The sequence below is a fragment of the Aotus nancymaae genome, unplaced genomic scaffold (genome assembly GCF_030222135.1).
Source record: "Aotus nancymaae isolate 86718 unplaced genomic scaffold, 86718_ANA_hifiasm-v0.15.2.pri h1tg000041l, whole genome shotgun sequence".
Classification (NCBI taxonomy): Eukaryota; Metazoa; Chordata; class Mammalia; order Primates; family Aotidae; genus Aotus; species Aotus nancymaae.
Window position 1 is genome coordinate 29254809 of NW_026988455.1, and position 16026 is coordinate 29270834.

The 16026-nt window shown below is 43.5% G+C and overlaps 1 protein-coding gene across 2 annotated transcripts in view; it reads left to right on the forward strand.

The window, feature by feature from the left end:
• The window catches only part of SLC28A3 (solute carrier family 28 member 3), a 63064-nt gene that overhangs the window by 43642 nt on the left and 3396 nt on the right, over positions 1-16026 (forward strand). For both annotated transcript variants that reach the window (XM_064361613.1, XM_012472156.2), the window contains 8 exons: positions 711-791; positions 2234-2314; positions 4622-4747; positions 7021-7151; positions 9401-9569; positions 10266-10463; positions 14872-14953; positions 15695-15793. In XM_064361613.1, coding sequence (XP_064217683.1) covers positions 711-791; positions 2234-2314; positions 4622-4747; positions 7021-7151; positions 9401-9569; positions 10266-10463; positions 14872-14953; positions 15695-15793 — 967 coding nt within the window. The remainder of the gene's footprint in view (positions 1-710; positions 792-2233; positions 2315-4621; positions 4748-7020; positions 7152-9400; positions 9570-10265; positions 10464-14871; positions 14954-15694; positions 15794-16026) is intronic.

Here is a 16026-nt window from a genome sequence, read left to right on the forward strand (position 1 = left end):
AGTTTATACAGCATTGTCTCTTAGCACCCTCCACCAGCAACCTCCACCTCCAACCTTCATTTAACCCAAAACAAAGGGCCTGGATCCCCTAGAGGGCCTGCTTTCCATGGGATGGACCAAGGGTTCAGATGTTTCTTATAGATAAGGAATGACTCTTCAGGTTGACCACTCCCAGGTTCCTTAGTTCAGAACTCCAAACACACATGTTTAGACCACAGGGTCATTCTCAGGGGATGCTGAAGTTATTGCTGTCAGGTGTGTCTGCCATCCAGTAAGAGGCACTACACCCACCATGCCTTACCTATCTCTATAGCTATTCAGAATAAGGCTCTGAGGTTGCTCACAACTTATCTCAACTTAGGTTATATTAGGTTAGGCTAACTAATGGTGAAGCCCATGTCTTTTTTACATCAGGACAAGAGTGTTTGCTGGCAGCCTTCAGTATATTGATCTAGTTATTGCAAATCCCCCCATACTTCATTCCTTCTTTGAGCAAAAAAAAGCACACCATAGAAGAGAGGGGGAAAAGTCAAGTCCTGTGACAAATTAGAATAAACAGCTGCCTGATTAAAGTACTTAGTTCAAGAGGAGTTTCCCATATTTTCAAGATGTTTCAGAGGAAGAGAAGGAGACAGAGAGGAGACCTGATATAAAACCTGCTGATGCAGCTGGGCCCAACATTAACTCATGATTGTTTCTGTGCCCCCCAGATCCTGCCGATCGTGGTTTTCTTCAGCACTGTGATGTCCATGCTGTACTACCTAGGACTGATGCAGTGGATTATTAGAAAGGTACTGGGGCTGGGAGGGGCTGGGTTACAGGTGCAGAGCTGATTATCTCAAGCCTTTTATGCAGGTATTTACAAAATGGCTTTCTCTTCCTACCATTATCCACCAGCACCACCTAAGTGATTAGATTCAAGCCTCCAATCCTAAATGTGTCCGTAGAGGGAATTTTATCTCAGGAACTTCTAATAGGGCTTTGATTGGCAAACCACTGGATATCTTCATGAAACTATAGCAGTTACTTCTTTAGTGGGGAACTGAGGTCAGATACTGCTGGGGCAACAGCGTTGTTCCTTCATCTTGGTTATCCACCCTGTGCTTATCTTTTTTTTTTTTTTAGCTACTCCTTAATTATATGCTACCTTGCTTAAGGAGGTTACAAAAGTAGACACTTCTGGTTTTGGAGGTGCTAGAGAAATCGAAGCAAGAAGGAGAAATAGCTTTTCACTCCTGAGGAAGTTTCTTAAGCATGAGCGTGCAAGCGCGCACACACACACACACACACACACACACACACACACACACACCCCTGAAGAGTTCCTGTCGTTCCTGCTACCCTAGCCTCTGTGAGTCCTATGCTTATGGGTTAGATCAGAAAATAAGGGCATGTGTCAGCTAATTTGGACTCACTCGAGCACAGAGCAGCGCAGCCAGTGCTTGGGGCACAGCCACAGCCCTCCGTGGTCCCGAAAAAAAATCAAAATGTACAAAAAGAAAGACAAAAGAGAGAAGAGAGAGCGCGAACCTGAATAGAGGTAGCGGCAGAGTTCAGAACGACAGCAAGAATTCCAAGGCCCATAATTTTCTGTTTAAATCCCAAAACACTCAGAATTGTTATGCTCTTGTCTAAACTAAAAAGCAAGGAGAAAGAATACAACAGGAAGTCTTCATTCACCGTCGCTAATTGAAAGGGCAGTACAAACGGGGAACCAAAAATCATGTTCATTTGAATTAAGTAAAGAATACCAAATCTCAAGTACATCCCCCTACATGTGAGTGACCTTCGACAAAACAACTCAATTGTTCTTGCTTTGGTTTCCTCTTTAATAAAATGAGCATAATTATATAGGACCGCTCTCAAAGAGTTATTGTAAGGATTAATTGCTTTATCTGGATCAAGGGCTTAACACTGTGCCTGGAATGCAGTAAACCCTTCCATGAGCATGTTAGCAATTGTTATTTATTACTTGTATACAATAGACCTATAGAAATTCATTTGTATGATGTTCAAAGTATATACAATGACTCAGACTTACTACTCAAATAAGAGGATTTGCTGGGCCTGCTCTGGGGCTGAATAAGTTAAACTTACCTTTAGCACCATCATTAGCCTGCTGACAATTGGTGAAGCCCTCAACATTTTACTCCAGTTTAAAGATTTTAATCCCTACTTTGAAATGTTGAGTATACAAAGAGTTCTTCGCTGACTGTCCCTTTCTTCCTTTTAGGTTGGATGGATCATGCTAGTTACTACGGGATCATCTCCTATAGAATCTGTAGTTGCTTCTGGCAATATATTTGTTGGACAAGTAAGTTGTAACATCAACAAAACAAAGCATCTGTTGAAATGGATCATCTTTTTCCAAAAAGCCAAATTAGAAAACAACACAATGTTGTCATTCCTTTTAATGTAGAGAGAAGAGTGTCAAAATAAGAAACTGCCAGTATTGGCAATGTCCAGATTCCAGAGAGAGAGGGCAGAGAGAGAGAGAGAGAGAGATCCTTCTTAGCAGTCTGGGTATGATATTGCAGAATTAGGTTCTTGAATGTTTATGAAGAGGGTAGAAGGTTGAGTTTATTAAAGCATAGACATAGAGCTTCTCATATAGATTCTCAGTAAATCTGAATTTAGTGATTGTGAGGTTTCTGATCAACACTTCAGAGGCCAGTAGCTCTTCCACTTGAATGGATTTCACTATCTTGAAGCTGCAAACATAGAACAGGCAGCCTCTCACTCTAAATGATAATGCCTATGGCAATGAAGGAGACCGAGAAAGCCTTTCCACCAACAACCACGCAACTGTGTAAACACTTGAGCTTATTCTCAGATTGTCTGACCTGGCCAGTATTCTGTCTTTGCTGAGCCCGAAGAAAAATGCTTTTAGGTTTTTTTCTTCTCGTCAAAAATAAGCTTTTAGGCTATAATTTTCACCTCACTGATCCATCACATGGAGAAATGCTCTCTTTTGCCTGAAGTCCATTTAAGCAAAGAACAATGATGCCAAGGAGTGTCCCTCAAAATAGCAGCATTGCTAAGGGGTGGATCAGTAAGAAGTTGTAATAACCCCTTCCAGATATATAGCTTCAGAAAGAAGGGAGTTACATGCCACAAAAACCAAGTGTGAATGCTTGCCAGCACCACTGCCCAGGGAAATTGAATTTGAAGCAAAAATCAAGTCACTCAGAAAAACACACAGCCCCAAATCCTAGGTTTATAACTGCTCCAGTGGGCTGAGGCTTCTTGTTGGTAAGCCAACAAGAAGCATGGGCCTCCACTCTAAAGATTGTGCTTACGGCCCGGAGCAGGGGGCTCATGTCTGTAATCCTAGCACTTTGGGAGGCTAACGTGGGTGGACCACCTGAGGTCGGGAGTTCAAGACCAACCTGACCAACATGAAAAAACCCTGTCTCTACTAAAAATACAAAATTAGCCAGATGTGGTGGCGCATGCCTGTATTCCCAGCTACTCAGGAGGCTGAGGCAGGAGAATCTTGAACTTGGGAGGCAGAGGTTGCAGTGAGCCAAGATCATGCCCTTGCACTCCAGCCTGGGCAACAAGAGCAAAACTCCATATCAAAAAAAAAAAGACTATGCTTACTAGTCTGGAGCATAGTCTTTAGAGTGGGGGCCCATGCTTCCTTCCCTAGGAGTTGAACTTATTATAGTCATAAAATCTCTCAGGACTAATTAGGGCATCATCTTGAGTTGATTGCTCCTACCTGCAGAGTAAGAGGGCTCATGTACAGGGTTCCTGTTTAGCCAATAAGTCGAGGCTCCACACATTCAATCTTATAGAACAATTAGAGATAATGAGGAGATAATTGTAAAATGGCACACAAGCTTCTGTGATGCTCAATTTGATACTTAATATGCTAAAAGTACAGCTATTATCTATGGAGAGCCCCATGCCGCAGGCTGCCTGTCCTCTTTAATGGGATTCAAGCCTTTACAGCTACACTCCCTTCTGCTTCCTTTCCACCCAACAGAGTGGGTCTCTAGTTCTCAATTACAGAAGGGCCTGCGGGCACCTGTCCTTGTTATTGCCGAGTTTTGTTTGTTTTTTGTTTTTAATACTTGTGTCTCTATTTCCCTGAGGTATCAGGAAACAGGTTTAGGGTCTGTCAAGGTGAAGTTGGAAGATGGGAAGCCCCAGTGGCTTAGAAATCACCCATCCTGAAGGTCAGGCTGGGTAGAGTCAGTTGGCCCTTAGGAAAGTACACCAAGTCATCACAGAATCCAGTCCTAGGCTAGGTGGAGGCCTTCTATGTCTAGCCTCACAAATTTTGAAAAATTTACACATGACATATGCAAACTGATCCAGGGCTCAAATGACCCAGACCTCGATGGTGTGGGTTCTCAAATTTCAGCATGCATTGGAATCACCTGGAAAACTTGTGAAAATACGGATTGCTAGCCCCCACCCTCGTAGTTTCTAATTTAGTAAATCGAAATAATTTGTAAGTCTAATGAGTTTTTAGGTGATGCTGATTGAGTTGGTCTGAAGTTCACTCTTAGAAACACTGCTTTAAAGAATAAAATTATGAGTAGATTGGCACCCCTTCCCCCACCCCCTCACAGATTTAAAAAGGAATCTAGTCACCCTTCTTTGTCTCCAGACAGAGGCTCCACTGCTGGTCCGACCATATTTACCATACATCACCAAGTCTGAACTCCACGCCATTATGACCGCTGGGTTCTCTACAATTGCTGGAAGCGTCTTAGGTGCATACATTTCTTTTGGGGTAAGAATGTTTTGGAATTAGCTTATGAAAACATCAACCTCTTCTTTCTTTGCTATTGTTATTTCTTTTCTTTTCCATTGCTGGTGGATAAAGAAGGCCAAAAGAGTGTCTTTTTTGCCATATGGCAAAAGTTCCTTTGGCATTTGAACATAGAGACCCCAAGGAGTTTGGGGGCTTCATATCCCTGCTGCCTAAATGTGAGTTCTATCTGCAGAATAAAAATAGCAAAATGCAATCACATGATGAAGTTACTTTGGTTGCAAAATTTAAAGTTGTTAAAAAACAACAACAACAACAACTATTGGCCGGGCATGGTGGCTCACGCCTGTGATCCCAGCACTTTTGGGAGTCCGAGGCAGGCGGATCACGAGGTCGGCCAACATGATGAAACCCCATCTCTACTGAAAATACAAAAATAAGCCAGGCGTGGTGGCATGCATCTCTAGTTCCAGCTACTCAAGAGGCTGAGGCAGGAGAATTGCTTGAACCTAGGAGGTGGAGGTTGCAGTGAGCCAAGATCGTGCCACCGCACTCCAGCCTGGTTAGAGAGTGAGACTCCATCTCAAAAAAAAAAAAAAAACTATTACATCAGTAAAGGTGATCTGAACTGGGAGTCAGTAAACTATGGCCCATGGGCCAAATTCCAATTGCTCTTGTTTTGAGAAATGAATTATTAGAAAACAACTACTTCTATTCATTTGTCTATGGCAGCTTTCTTGCTATCATAAAGTTGAGTCATTGTGATCCACAAAGCCCACAATATTTATTCTCTGGCCCTTTACAGAAAAAAACACTTTTCTGATCCCTGGTCCAGAGCAGTGATTCTCAAATCTTTCTGCACATTAGAATCACCGGGGAGCTTTTAAATTCTCTAATGCCCAGGTCCATATCTCTGAGTAATTAAACCACTGTTCCTTGGGATGAGACCCAGGGGTCAATATTTTTTAAAACTCCTCAGATTCTAATGTACAGCCAAGTTTTAGAGCTGGCAGTCTGCACTATAAGGCTGGAGAATGTTGTAACTGGCACATGCACCCCGACCCATGAAGCTTACAAGCCACCCATAGACACAATCCCCAATACTGAAACTGAATAACACAGCCCAGTCACTGTGTGACTCAGGAAACTAGGATTTCTTACAAGATAAGTGGGCTTCATTCTAGGTCTTCATCCAGGCCTTGGAGTGCCAGTTAGTAGAAAGAGGCAAGAAGAAATGGGCAAAGGACACCTGGGGAATGGGTAGCTTGAGTGGATCATCTGGGGAACACCATCCCCACTGTAGAAATGCTGCCTGAAAATTTTCTTGGGGGAAAGGGAATGGGAAGGGAGGTGCTGATCCTGGAAATCTGAAAATATGTGGAAGAGAATCCAGAAACCATGTGAGGGTGTATGGGAAGGGGAAAGAGTGGACCTGCGATGAAGAAAACAGAAGTCATGTACAGATTAAAGGCCTCCGGATCAATGAAGCTTGCATACAGGCATAGAGGCTCTCAGGAGAGCAAAAGGAAGATGGAGAGAGGAGAATACACACATCTGCACGTGAATCATGAGTCCCTTCTCCACTCCCCACTCCCTATCTAAAAGGATATAATGAGGCCAGGTGCGGTGGCTCACACCTGTAATCCCAACACTTTGGGAGACCAAGGCCGGCGGATCACCTGAGGTCCAGAGTTCAAGACCAGCCTGGCCAACGTAGCAAAACCCCATGTCTACTAAAAAATACAAAAATTAGCTGGGCGTGGTGGTGGGCGCCTGTAATCTCAGCTACTCAAGAAGCTGAGGCAGGAGAATTGCTTGAACCCGGGAGGCGGAAGTTGCAGTGAGCCGAGATCATGCCACTGCACTCCAGCCTGGGTGAGAGAGCACAAGACTCTGTCTCAAAAAAAAAAAAAAAAAAGTTGTAATGACATATGTGATTTAGGGGCTCTCTGAACATTCAAAAGGGTAACAGGAGGCTGAGGAATTTTCCTTGAAAGTTTCCACAATACAGGATTAATTCTCTTCTGAAACGATCAGATTTTGGTTTTATGCTTCTCCCCAGGGATGTGGTCAACTAGCACAAATATCTCCCTTATCCCTCGGCCTCTCAAGGTGATGCCCTCAACTTGGCTCGCTGAGCTAGAGTTACTCTTCCAGACCTCCAAAGCAGCACTGTCTTCTGCCATAGAAGCAACCCCGGTCCCATCTCTTCCCCTGTGGGGCTCTTGGACCCTTCCTGTGGACACAAGAAAAAAGCTAACTTCAGGTCTGCTTTCTTTCTTCTGAAATTGCAGGTTCCATCCTCTCACTTGTTAACAGCGTCAGTTATGTCGGCACCTGCATCATTGGCTGCTGCTAAACTCTTTTGGCCTGAAACAGAAAAACCTAAAATAACCCTCAAGAATGCCATGAAAATGGAAAGTGGGTAAGTGGGACACATTCACCTAATGACTGTCCAAGCTGGGGCAGGGGACTCCAAACTCAAAGTACAGCAAAAATTCAATAACTGGAAACCACATTATGGTATTAAAGTAAGTCCAAAGACTATTTAGACTTTACCAAAAAAAGTCTTCTTTTATTTCCTTTTTTTGAGACTTGCTCAAAAAAGACATTTTTAAAGTTTCGCTCTGTTGCTCAGCCTGGAGTGCAGTGATACGAACACGGCTCACTGTAGCCTCAACCTCCCAGGCTCAAGTTATCCTCCCACCTCAGCCTCCTAAGTAGCTGAGACTACAGGCATGTGCCACCACATGCAACTAATTTTTTTAAGTTTTTGTAGAAACAGGATCTCACTATATTGCCCAGGCTGATCTCCAGCTCATGGGCTCAAGGGATCCTCCTGCCTCAGCCTCCCAAAGTGCTGGGACCTGGCTAAAATCTTGTTCAAATACTTGACATGAACCTCTCTAAATATGTAATGTCAATACATTTCAAATACCCATTTGTTGTAGAGATATTTCATTATAAATATAGCAGTGTGTTTATTGAGCCTTGGTTTAGACAAAAAGCCATAGGATGACCATTTCTGGAGGTTCCTCTTATAAGAAAGCTGGTTCCTTTTCTTTTGCTTTGTGAAAAAGGAAAAAAAAAGGAGTGGAAACAACTAAGGGACTTAGGATGTTCAAAAGTATTTTAGTAAATAACAGAATTCATCGGCAACCAACACATGTCTGAGATTCACCCTCACTTGTATGTAGATGGAGTCAACCATGAATGAAAAAGCAAGCTGCCAGTGAACACAGTGTAATTCCGCTTACGAAGTTACTCAGTGTGCAGACTTGCACAGTGTTGTTTTTTTGTTGTTGTTGGTTTTTTGAACAGGGTCTCACTCTGTTACCCAGGTTGAGCTCTAGTAATCCTCCCACTTCACCCCCTTGAGAAGCAGGGACTACAGGTCCTGCTTATTTTTGTACATTTGTAGAGACGGCATTTAGCCATGTTGCCCAGACTGGTCTCAAACTCCTGGGCTCAGGCAATCCACCTGCCTCGGCCTCCCAAAGCGCTGGGATTATACGGTGTGAGCCACTGCACCTGAACACACAGTGTATTTTTTAGGGGTACAGACATGTGGAAAAAACTGTAAAGAAAGGGGATGATGGGCCGGGCGCGGTGGCTCACGCCTATAATCCCAGCACTTTGGGAGGCCACGCGGGTGGATCACGAGGTCAAGAGATCGAAACCATCCTGGTCAACATGGTGAAACCCCGTCTCTACTAAAAATACAAAAAATTAGCTGGGCACGGTGGCGCGTGCCTGTAATCCCAGCTACTCAGGAGGCTGAGGCAGGAGAATTGCCTGAACCCAGGAGGCAGAGGTTGCGGTGAGCCGAGATCGCGCCATTGCACTCCAGCCTGGGTAACAAGTGCGAAACTCCATCTCAAAAAAAAAAGAAAAGAAAAAGAAAGGGGATGATGTGTAAATTTTAGGAAGTCAGGTACCCCTGAGATTAGAGGGGGATGGGATCAAAGAAGAACACACAGGGGCATTCAAAGTGATGGTGGCGTTCCATTTTTTAAATGAGGTGACAGATTTACAGGCTTCCTTGAATCATTAGTTTGTTGTTGTTGTATTTGATCATTAATTTTTATGCCATTTATATTTTATAACTATTCTCTTGTAGCTACTTGTAACAAAAAAATCATTTTTAAACTTGTAATATTTTTATCATTTTCCAATTTTTTATTTCAAATGTCTCCAAATTTAAAAAATCATATAACAGTTACCCAGAGACTCTGGAAGCTAAGGTAGGAGCTCACTTAAACCCAGAAGTTCAAGCCAGCCTGTGCCATGTAGCATGACCCTGTCTCTTAAAGAAAAAAAAAATTAGTCAAGCGTGGTGGCACACATCTGTAGTCCCGGCTATTCAGGAGGCCGAGGAAGGAGGATCACTTCAGCCCAGGAGTTGGAGGCTGCAATGAGCTATGATTGCACCACTTTACTCCAGCCTATCTCTTTAAAGAACAAGACCCTATCTCTTTAAAGACAAAAACAAACACGGTTAAATACCCACATGCCCACTTTATGATTTCATGGGATCCAGGCGAGTATTTTGAACAAGGAAGGGGCCTGAGAGTTTGTCTCTTGTCTAAGCTCTGATATTGCTACGTCTGCACCAGTGGTGTTTATCCACTGGCAACTCCTTGGTAATTCTGGAATTGCTATTTCTTGATAAAGCGATTCAGGGAATCTTCTAGAAGCTGCATCGCAGGGAGCATCCTCCTCCATCTCTCTGGTGGCCAACATCGCTGTGAATCTGATCGCCTTCCTGGCCCTGCTGTCTTTTATGAATTCAGCCCTGTCCTGGTTTGGAAACATGTTTGACTACCCACAGCTGAGTTTTGAGGTATAATCATATCACAGCCCTGCCCTCTGTTTTGTTTCTGCCTATCTTTGTTTAAAAATAAAATAGGTTTGTGGCCCTGCACAGTGGCTCACGCCTGTAATCCCAGCACTTTGGAAGGCCAAGGCGGGTGGATCATGAGGTCAAGAGATCGAGACCATCCTGGTCAACATGGTGAAACCCCGTCTCTACTAAAAATACAAAAATTAGCTGGGCATGGTGGCGCACGCCTATAGTCCCAGGTACTCGGGAGGCTGAGGCAGGAGAATTGCTTGAACCCAGGAGGCAGAGGTTGCAGTGAGCCGAGATTGTGCCCATTGCACACCAATCTGGGTAATGAGCGAAACTCCATCTCAAAAAATAAAATAAAATAAAATAGGTTTGTGAACAGCCCACTCTAACTACCTCAGTGGACTCTTCCACACTGTAGAAGCTTCTCATGCATCCCCCACCTTCCCACCCCACCTTTCTCTGTCTCCTATCACCCTCCTTCCCTGCAAAGACAGTCAGTCTCTCTTGGCCCCTTCCCCAAGAATCCAGCTTACTTCAAATCACCCATTTCTAGTCCTGACTCCTGATGGGCAAAGATGAGCAAGGGAAGAAGAGATTTCTGGCCTAAAGGAGACAGTGTTGTCACCGAGGAGGGGGGCAGAACTGAAAGCAAATCACTAATCAAGTGTCTACTTTTGGTTTCTGTAGCTAATCTGCTCCTACATCTTCATGCCCTTTTCCTTCATGATGGGAGTGGAATGGCAGGACAGCTTTATGGTTGCCAGACTCATAGGTTATAAGACCTTCTTCAATGAATTTGTGGCTTACGAGCACCTCTCAAAATGGATCCACTTGAGGAAAGAAGGTGGACCCAAATTTCTGAATGGCGTGCAGCAATATCTATCGGTGAGTAAACATTTTAATTTCTCAGTGCATTTCTTCGTCACATACCTACATTCATTGACTACTTATGCCTCTGTGTGTCAAGCACTATGCCAGGTACCTGGGGCAGATCAAAGAGAAAAACAACCTAAAATCCATAGCTCGTAGAGCTCATAATGTACATAGCACTTCCTAATTTTCAGTTATGTTGAATTAATCAGAGGGAGAGAGTGTGTGTGTGAGCGTGTAGACACAGCGAGTCATTACCACTGTGATCATTTACTTTTGAGGACTGTGGACAGAGACCCAGAGTCACATGAGCTGGGACTGCAATCAGTCAACCAAAATTTATTGAGTGTCTTGTATGTGCAATGTGCTGAGTACTGGGGCCACAGCACTGAGCAAGTCACAGGGCCCCTGCCCTCATAGTCTAGTGGCTGACAGTCTAGTGATCATAAGGCCTTTCCCTTAATTAAACGGATTCTCAGAAACTTTCTAAAAATAATATGATGCCTGGACATCCTCGAAAGATAGTATAGCATCATCACGGCTCTCCAGGGGGATGAGGGAGAGAAAAGGCTCAGAGTCTGTGATCTGAAAGCCTTGAGACAAGTACCCATAATTACATCAGGACTTCAGGTCAATAGCCTGCAAGGAGGCATTCACATCTGCCAGGTCTTTGGTGGGATGAGGAACTCAGGTGAGGTCATGTTTGTAGTTGAGTTTCCAACTTTCTCCCCTAGAGAACAGAATTGTCACACATGGAAACTCTTAAGAAAATGGTGAAGAATCCTGGGCACCCCTAGAACTCATTGAAACAGTCCATTTGGAATTAATGTCCCAGGCATGTATTTGGTTTAAAAATGAAAGGGGAGGAAAAGCAGCCTGCCTAAGGTTCTAACTGAGTCTGTTCCCCTACAAACAACACTACCATCCCTCTCAGCCTCCCGAAGACCAAACCTGCAGATTTACTCCCATATAGCACACCAACGTAACAGCCCACTCCTGGGGAGCACTGATTTGTATATTACAGCTGGGGCATTTTGACCCACACACCTAATATGAGCAGGGGCTCCGGAGATTTCCCCATTCTCGCATGTTCATTCTTCAACTAATCTCCCAGTAAAGCTTGGCCAATTATCCTCATTGTTTAGGTGCCACCAAAACCAGTTTGTATCCCTGCCAAAAGTAAACAATAGGCTAAATTAAGTGAAATGTTTTCTATCCCCAGTTGCCAGTTGCCAGGAGAGAATCGTTTTGTTAATCAGCAAAGTGGGCTCTGCGTTCTGGCAGCACGAAGCAGTTTTGTGGAAAGGTTATTACGAGGGTACAGACAGAACAGTAGAGCTGATTGAGTTTGGGGGTGAGCCCAGCCAAAGGCGGGCGCAGAGAGGACGTTTGGAAACAGGAGCTCAGTGGCCTCTGCTATTGTTGAGTCACGATGCGAAGGGCATTTTGTTTCTCCAAATTTCTGATTTGCAATCAACAAAATGCAGATGAGTCCCAGCAATTTTTGCTCACAACCTAGAAGTGGAGGAGGATGTCCCGACAGTCTCCTGGCAAAAGTGCCACAGAACAGAATGTACCATGCGGGTCCGTGAGGCAAAACCCCAGTGATAGCCACTGAATTATGCCCATGCCGACCCCCATCTGAGATAAGAGGGAGATACTATGCAGCCCCCGTGCCCCTAGGACGAGCCCTTTATACCATCACTTTCTCTTTCCTAAAGATAATACTTTGCCTGTTTGTATTCATTTGTTTACATGTAATATATGCCATAGTATAGAATTCAAAAGGTCCAAAAAAAGATAACGGAAAAAGTAAGGCATGCTTCTCATTTCTCTGGAGCTCTTCTCTGTGGAATGAATACTCACTGTTTTAACCTTGTCCTTTCCACTCAACAACATGTCTCAGGTACCTTTCCATATCAGTGCCCATGACATTGTATTCGATTGTATAGTGCACCATAATTCATCTTCACTAGTAGTCCTTGCTGAAAAAACTAGCCCCTTCTGTTTGTTTTTTTTTTGCTATCAGAGATAGTGCTATAATGACCAACCTGTACATATGGCATCTTTGCCTGTGCAGTCACAAGGAGAGCTGTAAGGTGTGGTGTTAATATTTTCCTAGTACGGTGCATCTCTTTACATCACATCATCTTGCACATTAAAACCCATCATGGCCACATCTGTGTAGCCCCTTCCTGCTCATCCCCGGAAAGGGGAAAGAGGAGTTTCAAGCCCTTTATGCCATCTTTCTCCCCACAATATCTTAATAAGCATGCCTGGTTTTGAAGCCAGCTGAACTAAATGAAAAGCACTAGAAAAAAGTAGGGAACAAGGACAGCTTTTCCAGGAATGCTGGACTGCATACATACTTGAAATGTTTTTTTCCTGCCGGCTCTACGCGTGCTGATGGAAAATATCAACAAAGCAGAGTTCTCAGAAACCATGAGAGAAAAGAAGGGCCTCTGAATCAACAAAACTCTTACCATGCCCACTTGAGTCTTGAACAAGTGTAGCATTGCTCGGTTTGTTCTTTGAACAAAATCACAGAGTTTTGAGGATATTGGAAAATTACTGCTTCAATCACGTGGGTGCCTTTGTCAGATTGGGTATGCCTCTGGTGAACAACAGAGTCCACAGACCCCTATCATCAGTCTTCAAACTGAGAAAAAAATTTCTGGCCTAAGCAGCATCTCTTGAGTCAGAGGGCCACACCCATGCTTTCATGAACTCATCTTCCATCCTCTCACTGCCCCGTGAAAGGGCTGTTCCCTCTCTCACTTCCAAGTGGGCATCCTCACATTCCCACGGGTGGTCAGAACTGTGGTACACACACCATGGCCAGACTATCAGGAAGCTCCTGTGATATCTGAGAATTTCCTTTTTACTAACACCATTATTTTTTTTACTAACATCATTATTTTTAAATTTTATCCTTTTCACTGAATTATAATTTATATACCAAATTAAGGGCTCAGTTTTGATGTCACCTGTATAACCACAACTATAATCAAGATATAGAATATCTCCATCACACCTTTAAAAAAAAAAATTTCCCTCATGGACATTTGTAGTCAACAATTCCACTCCCATCCCCACCCAAAGACCTACTCCCAGGCAACCAATATCCATTGTAAATTACTTTTGCATATTCTAGGATTTTTTTTTTTTTTTGAGATGGAGTCTCACTCTGTCACCCAGGCTGTAGTGCAATGATGCAACCTCAGCTCACTGCAATCTCCACCTCCCAGATTCAAGCAATTCTTCTTCCTCAGCCTCCCGAGTGCCTAGGATCATAGGCACACGCCATCATGCCTGGCTAATTTTTTTGTGTGTGCTTTTAGTAGAGACAGAGTTTCACCATGTTTGCCAGGATGGTCTTGAACTCCTGACCTCAAGTGATCCACCTGCCTCGGCCTCCCAAAGTGTTGAGATTACAGGCATGAGCCACTGTGCCTGGCCCTAGAATTTCATATACATGTGCTCACTTAGCATTCATGTTGTTGCATGTATTTCCTTTTTATTGCAAAGCAGCATTTCATTTTATGGGTATCCACAATTTGTTTAACCATTTGCCTACTGAATGACGTTCAGGTTGTTTCCAGCATGAGGCCATTTAATAAAGCTGCCATAAATATTCATGTACAATCTTTTTGTGGCATGTGTTTTTGTATCTCCTAGAAAAATTCCTAGGTCATACAGGCAGTGCATGTTAACTTAAGAAGAAACTTCCATACTGTTTTACAAAGAGACTGTGTCATTTTACATTGCCATCAGCAATGTGTAAGAGTTCTAGTCACTTCACATCCTTGTCAACACTTAGTATTGTCAATCTCTTAATTTTAGTGGTGGTTTAGTAGTATCTCATTGTGGTTTTATTCTGCATTTCCCTGGTGATCAGTGATGTTGAACGTCTTTTCAGGTACTTATTGGTCATCTGCGTGGCTTTTGTGAAGTATCCAAATCTCTATATATTTTTATTTGGCTGTTTGTCTTCTTATTGAGTTATAACTGTTCTTTATAGAGTCTGAATAAGTTCTTTGTCAAGTAAATGTAATGTGAATATTTTCTGGGATCAGTTTTGAACCTCCAGCAATTAGTCCTGTCCCTGGCACACTAACACAGATGGCCAGGTCATATGGAATATTAGAATGTATTATTGACCAGGAAGCAGTATTTGTAGAAGCCAAGGCTACCAATTGTAAGCCCTTTGTAGAGAGTCGCTGAGTCCACACAGTCCCCTTCCATCTTTCCACAAAATTCAAGGGGAGATGGTAAAAAGTGTCTGGGGAGTAATGGATATTTGACACCACGGATTGAGCATTTGTCAATATTGGATTCATGGTCAAAATGAAGTCCAGTTGGATGTCAGATTTATTAAGCCAGGTCAGATTGTGTATACATACGTGTTTGTGCTTACTTACAGATTCGTTCTGAGATAATCGCCACTTATGCTCTCTGTGGTTTTGCCAATTTTGGTTCTCTAGGAATGGTGATCGGTGGACTCAGTAAGTGAAAAGAATATTCTTCAACAACACAGATGACATAGACATACTTGGATCCCCATTTTGCTCTGTAAAGTTATTCATGTCAGAAAAAAACAAAGGTCTTTGCAACAGTCATGAGTCTTCTGGGGTCTGTTTTTTATATCTACTCTGCAATATAGTTTTCCCATGCACACTCAAGCTGACCTCAGGAAGAATTTCCTCAAACATATAGGTGCTTCTCCCAGCCCAGGGGTGACCTGTAGGCTTCACCTTGCATGCCAATGCCGATAGATTTATGATGGGCACCTGGAGAAGGATTCTGAGAGCCATTGGAAGTCCAGTGGGAGAATGCTGTGATTTCTTAGTGGTGTCTGCCATGGGCATAGAAGTAGGTGGTGACAGTTGAGTTGCCCATCATCTCCTTAGTCGATACCTCCTGCCACTCATTTGCCTTGCCATGCCCTCAATAAATAGCCCTTTGGATGAAACTTAGGAGTTGTTTCTTCTGTGGAGAATAAAAACCTTTGAGCCTTTTGGCAAACAAGCCTCTTCCCTTCTTCCCACAGCAGAGAATTTAACTGCACATATAGAGATATGTGGAGTTTATTACTAAGCTCTTGAATCTTGAATTTCCCAGCTAAGTTAAAGAAAAACAAAAAGCCAGCTGTCCTGAGAGCCCAGCCCCAGAACAATTTTCAGAGGCTCAGAGTTTTAATCAATACTTCAGCATTGATCTCATATCCCTCCCTGCATGTTTCCCAGCATCCATGGCTCCTTCCAGAAAGCGTGACATCGCCTCGGGGGCAGTGAGAGCTCTGATTGCGGGGACTGTGGCCTGCTTCATGACAGCCTGCATCGCAGGTACTGCACCTTGTCCTTCGTGTGCCGGTGCCCACAGGATGAATGGCAGCTTTCAGGACAGGCAGTGCCTCCAGCTTGCCTGTGCAGCGCACACCGCCACAGAAAGCTGAGAGTCAGAGCTGCTTTTAGGCATATTGTAAAGTTTAATGTATGCAGTGTGGTGGAGAAGCTAAGAACAGAATGAGGGTTCAGTGACTTCCTTAATTAACAAAATAAATGGGGTCAGCACCATG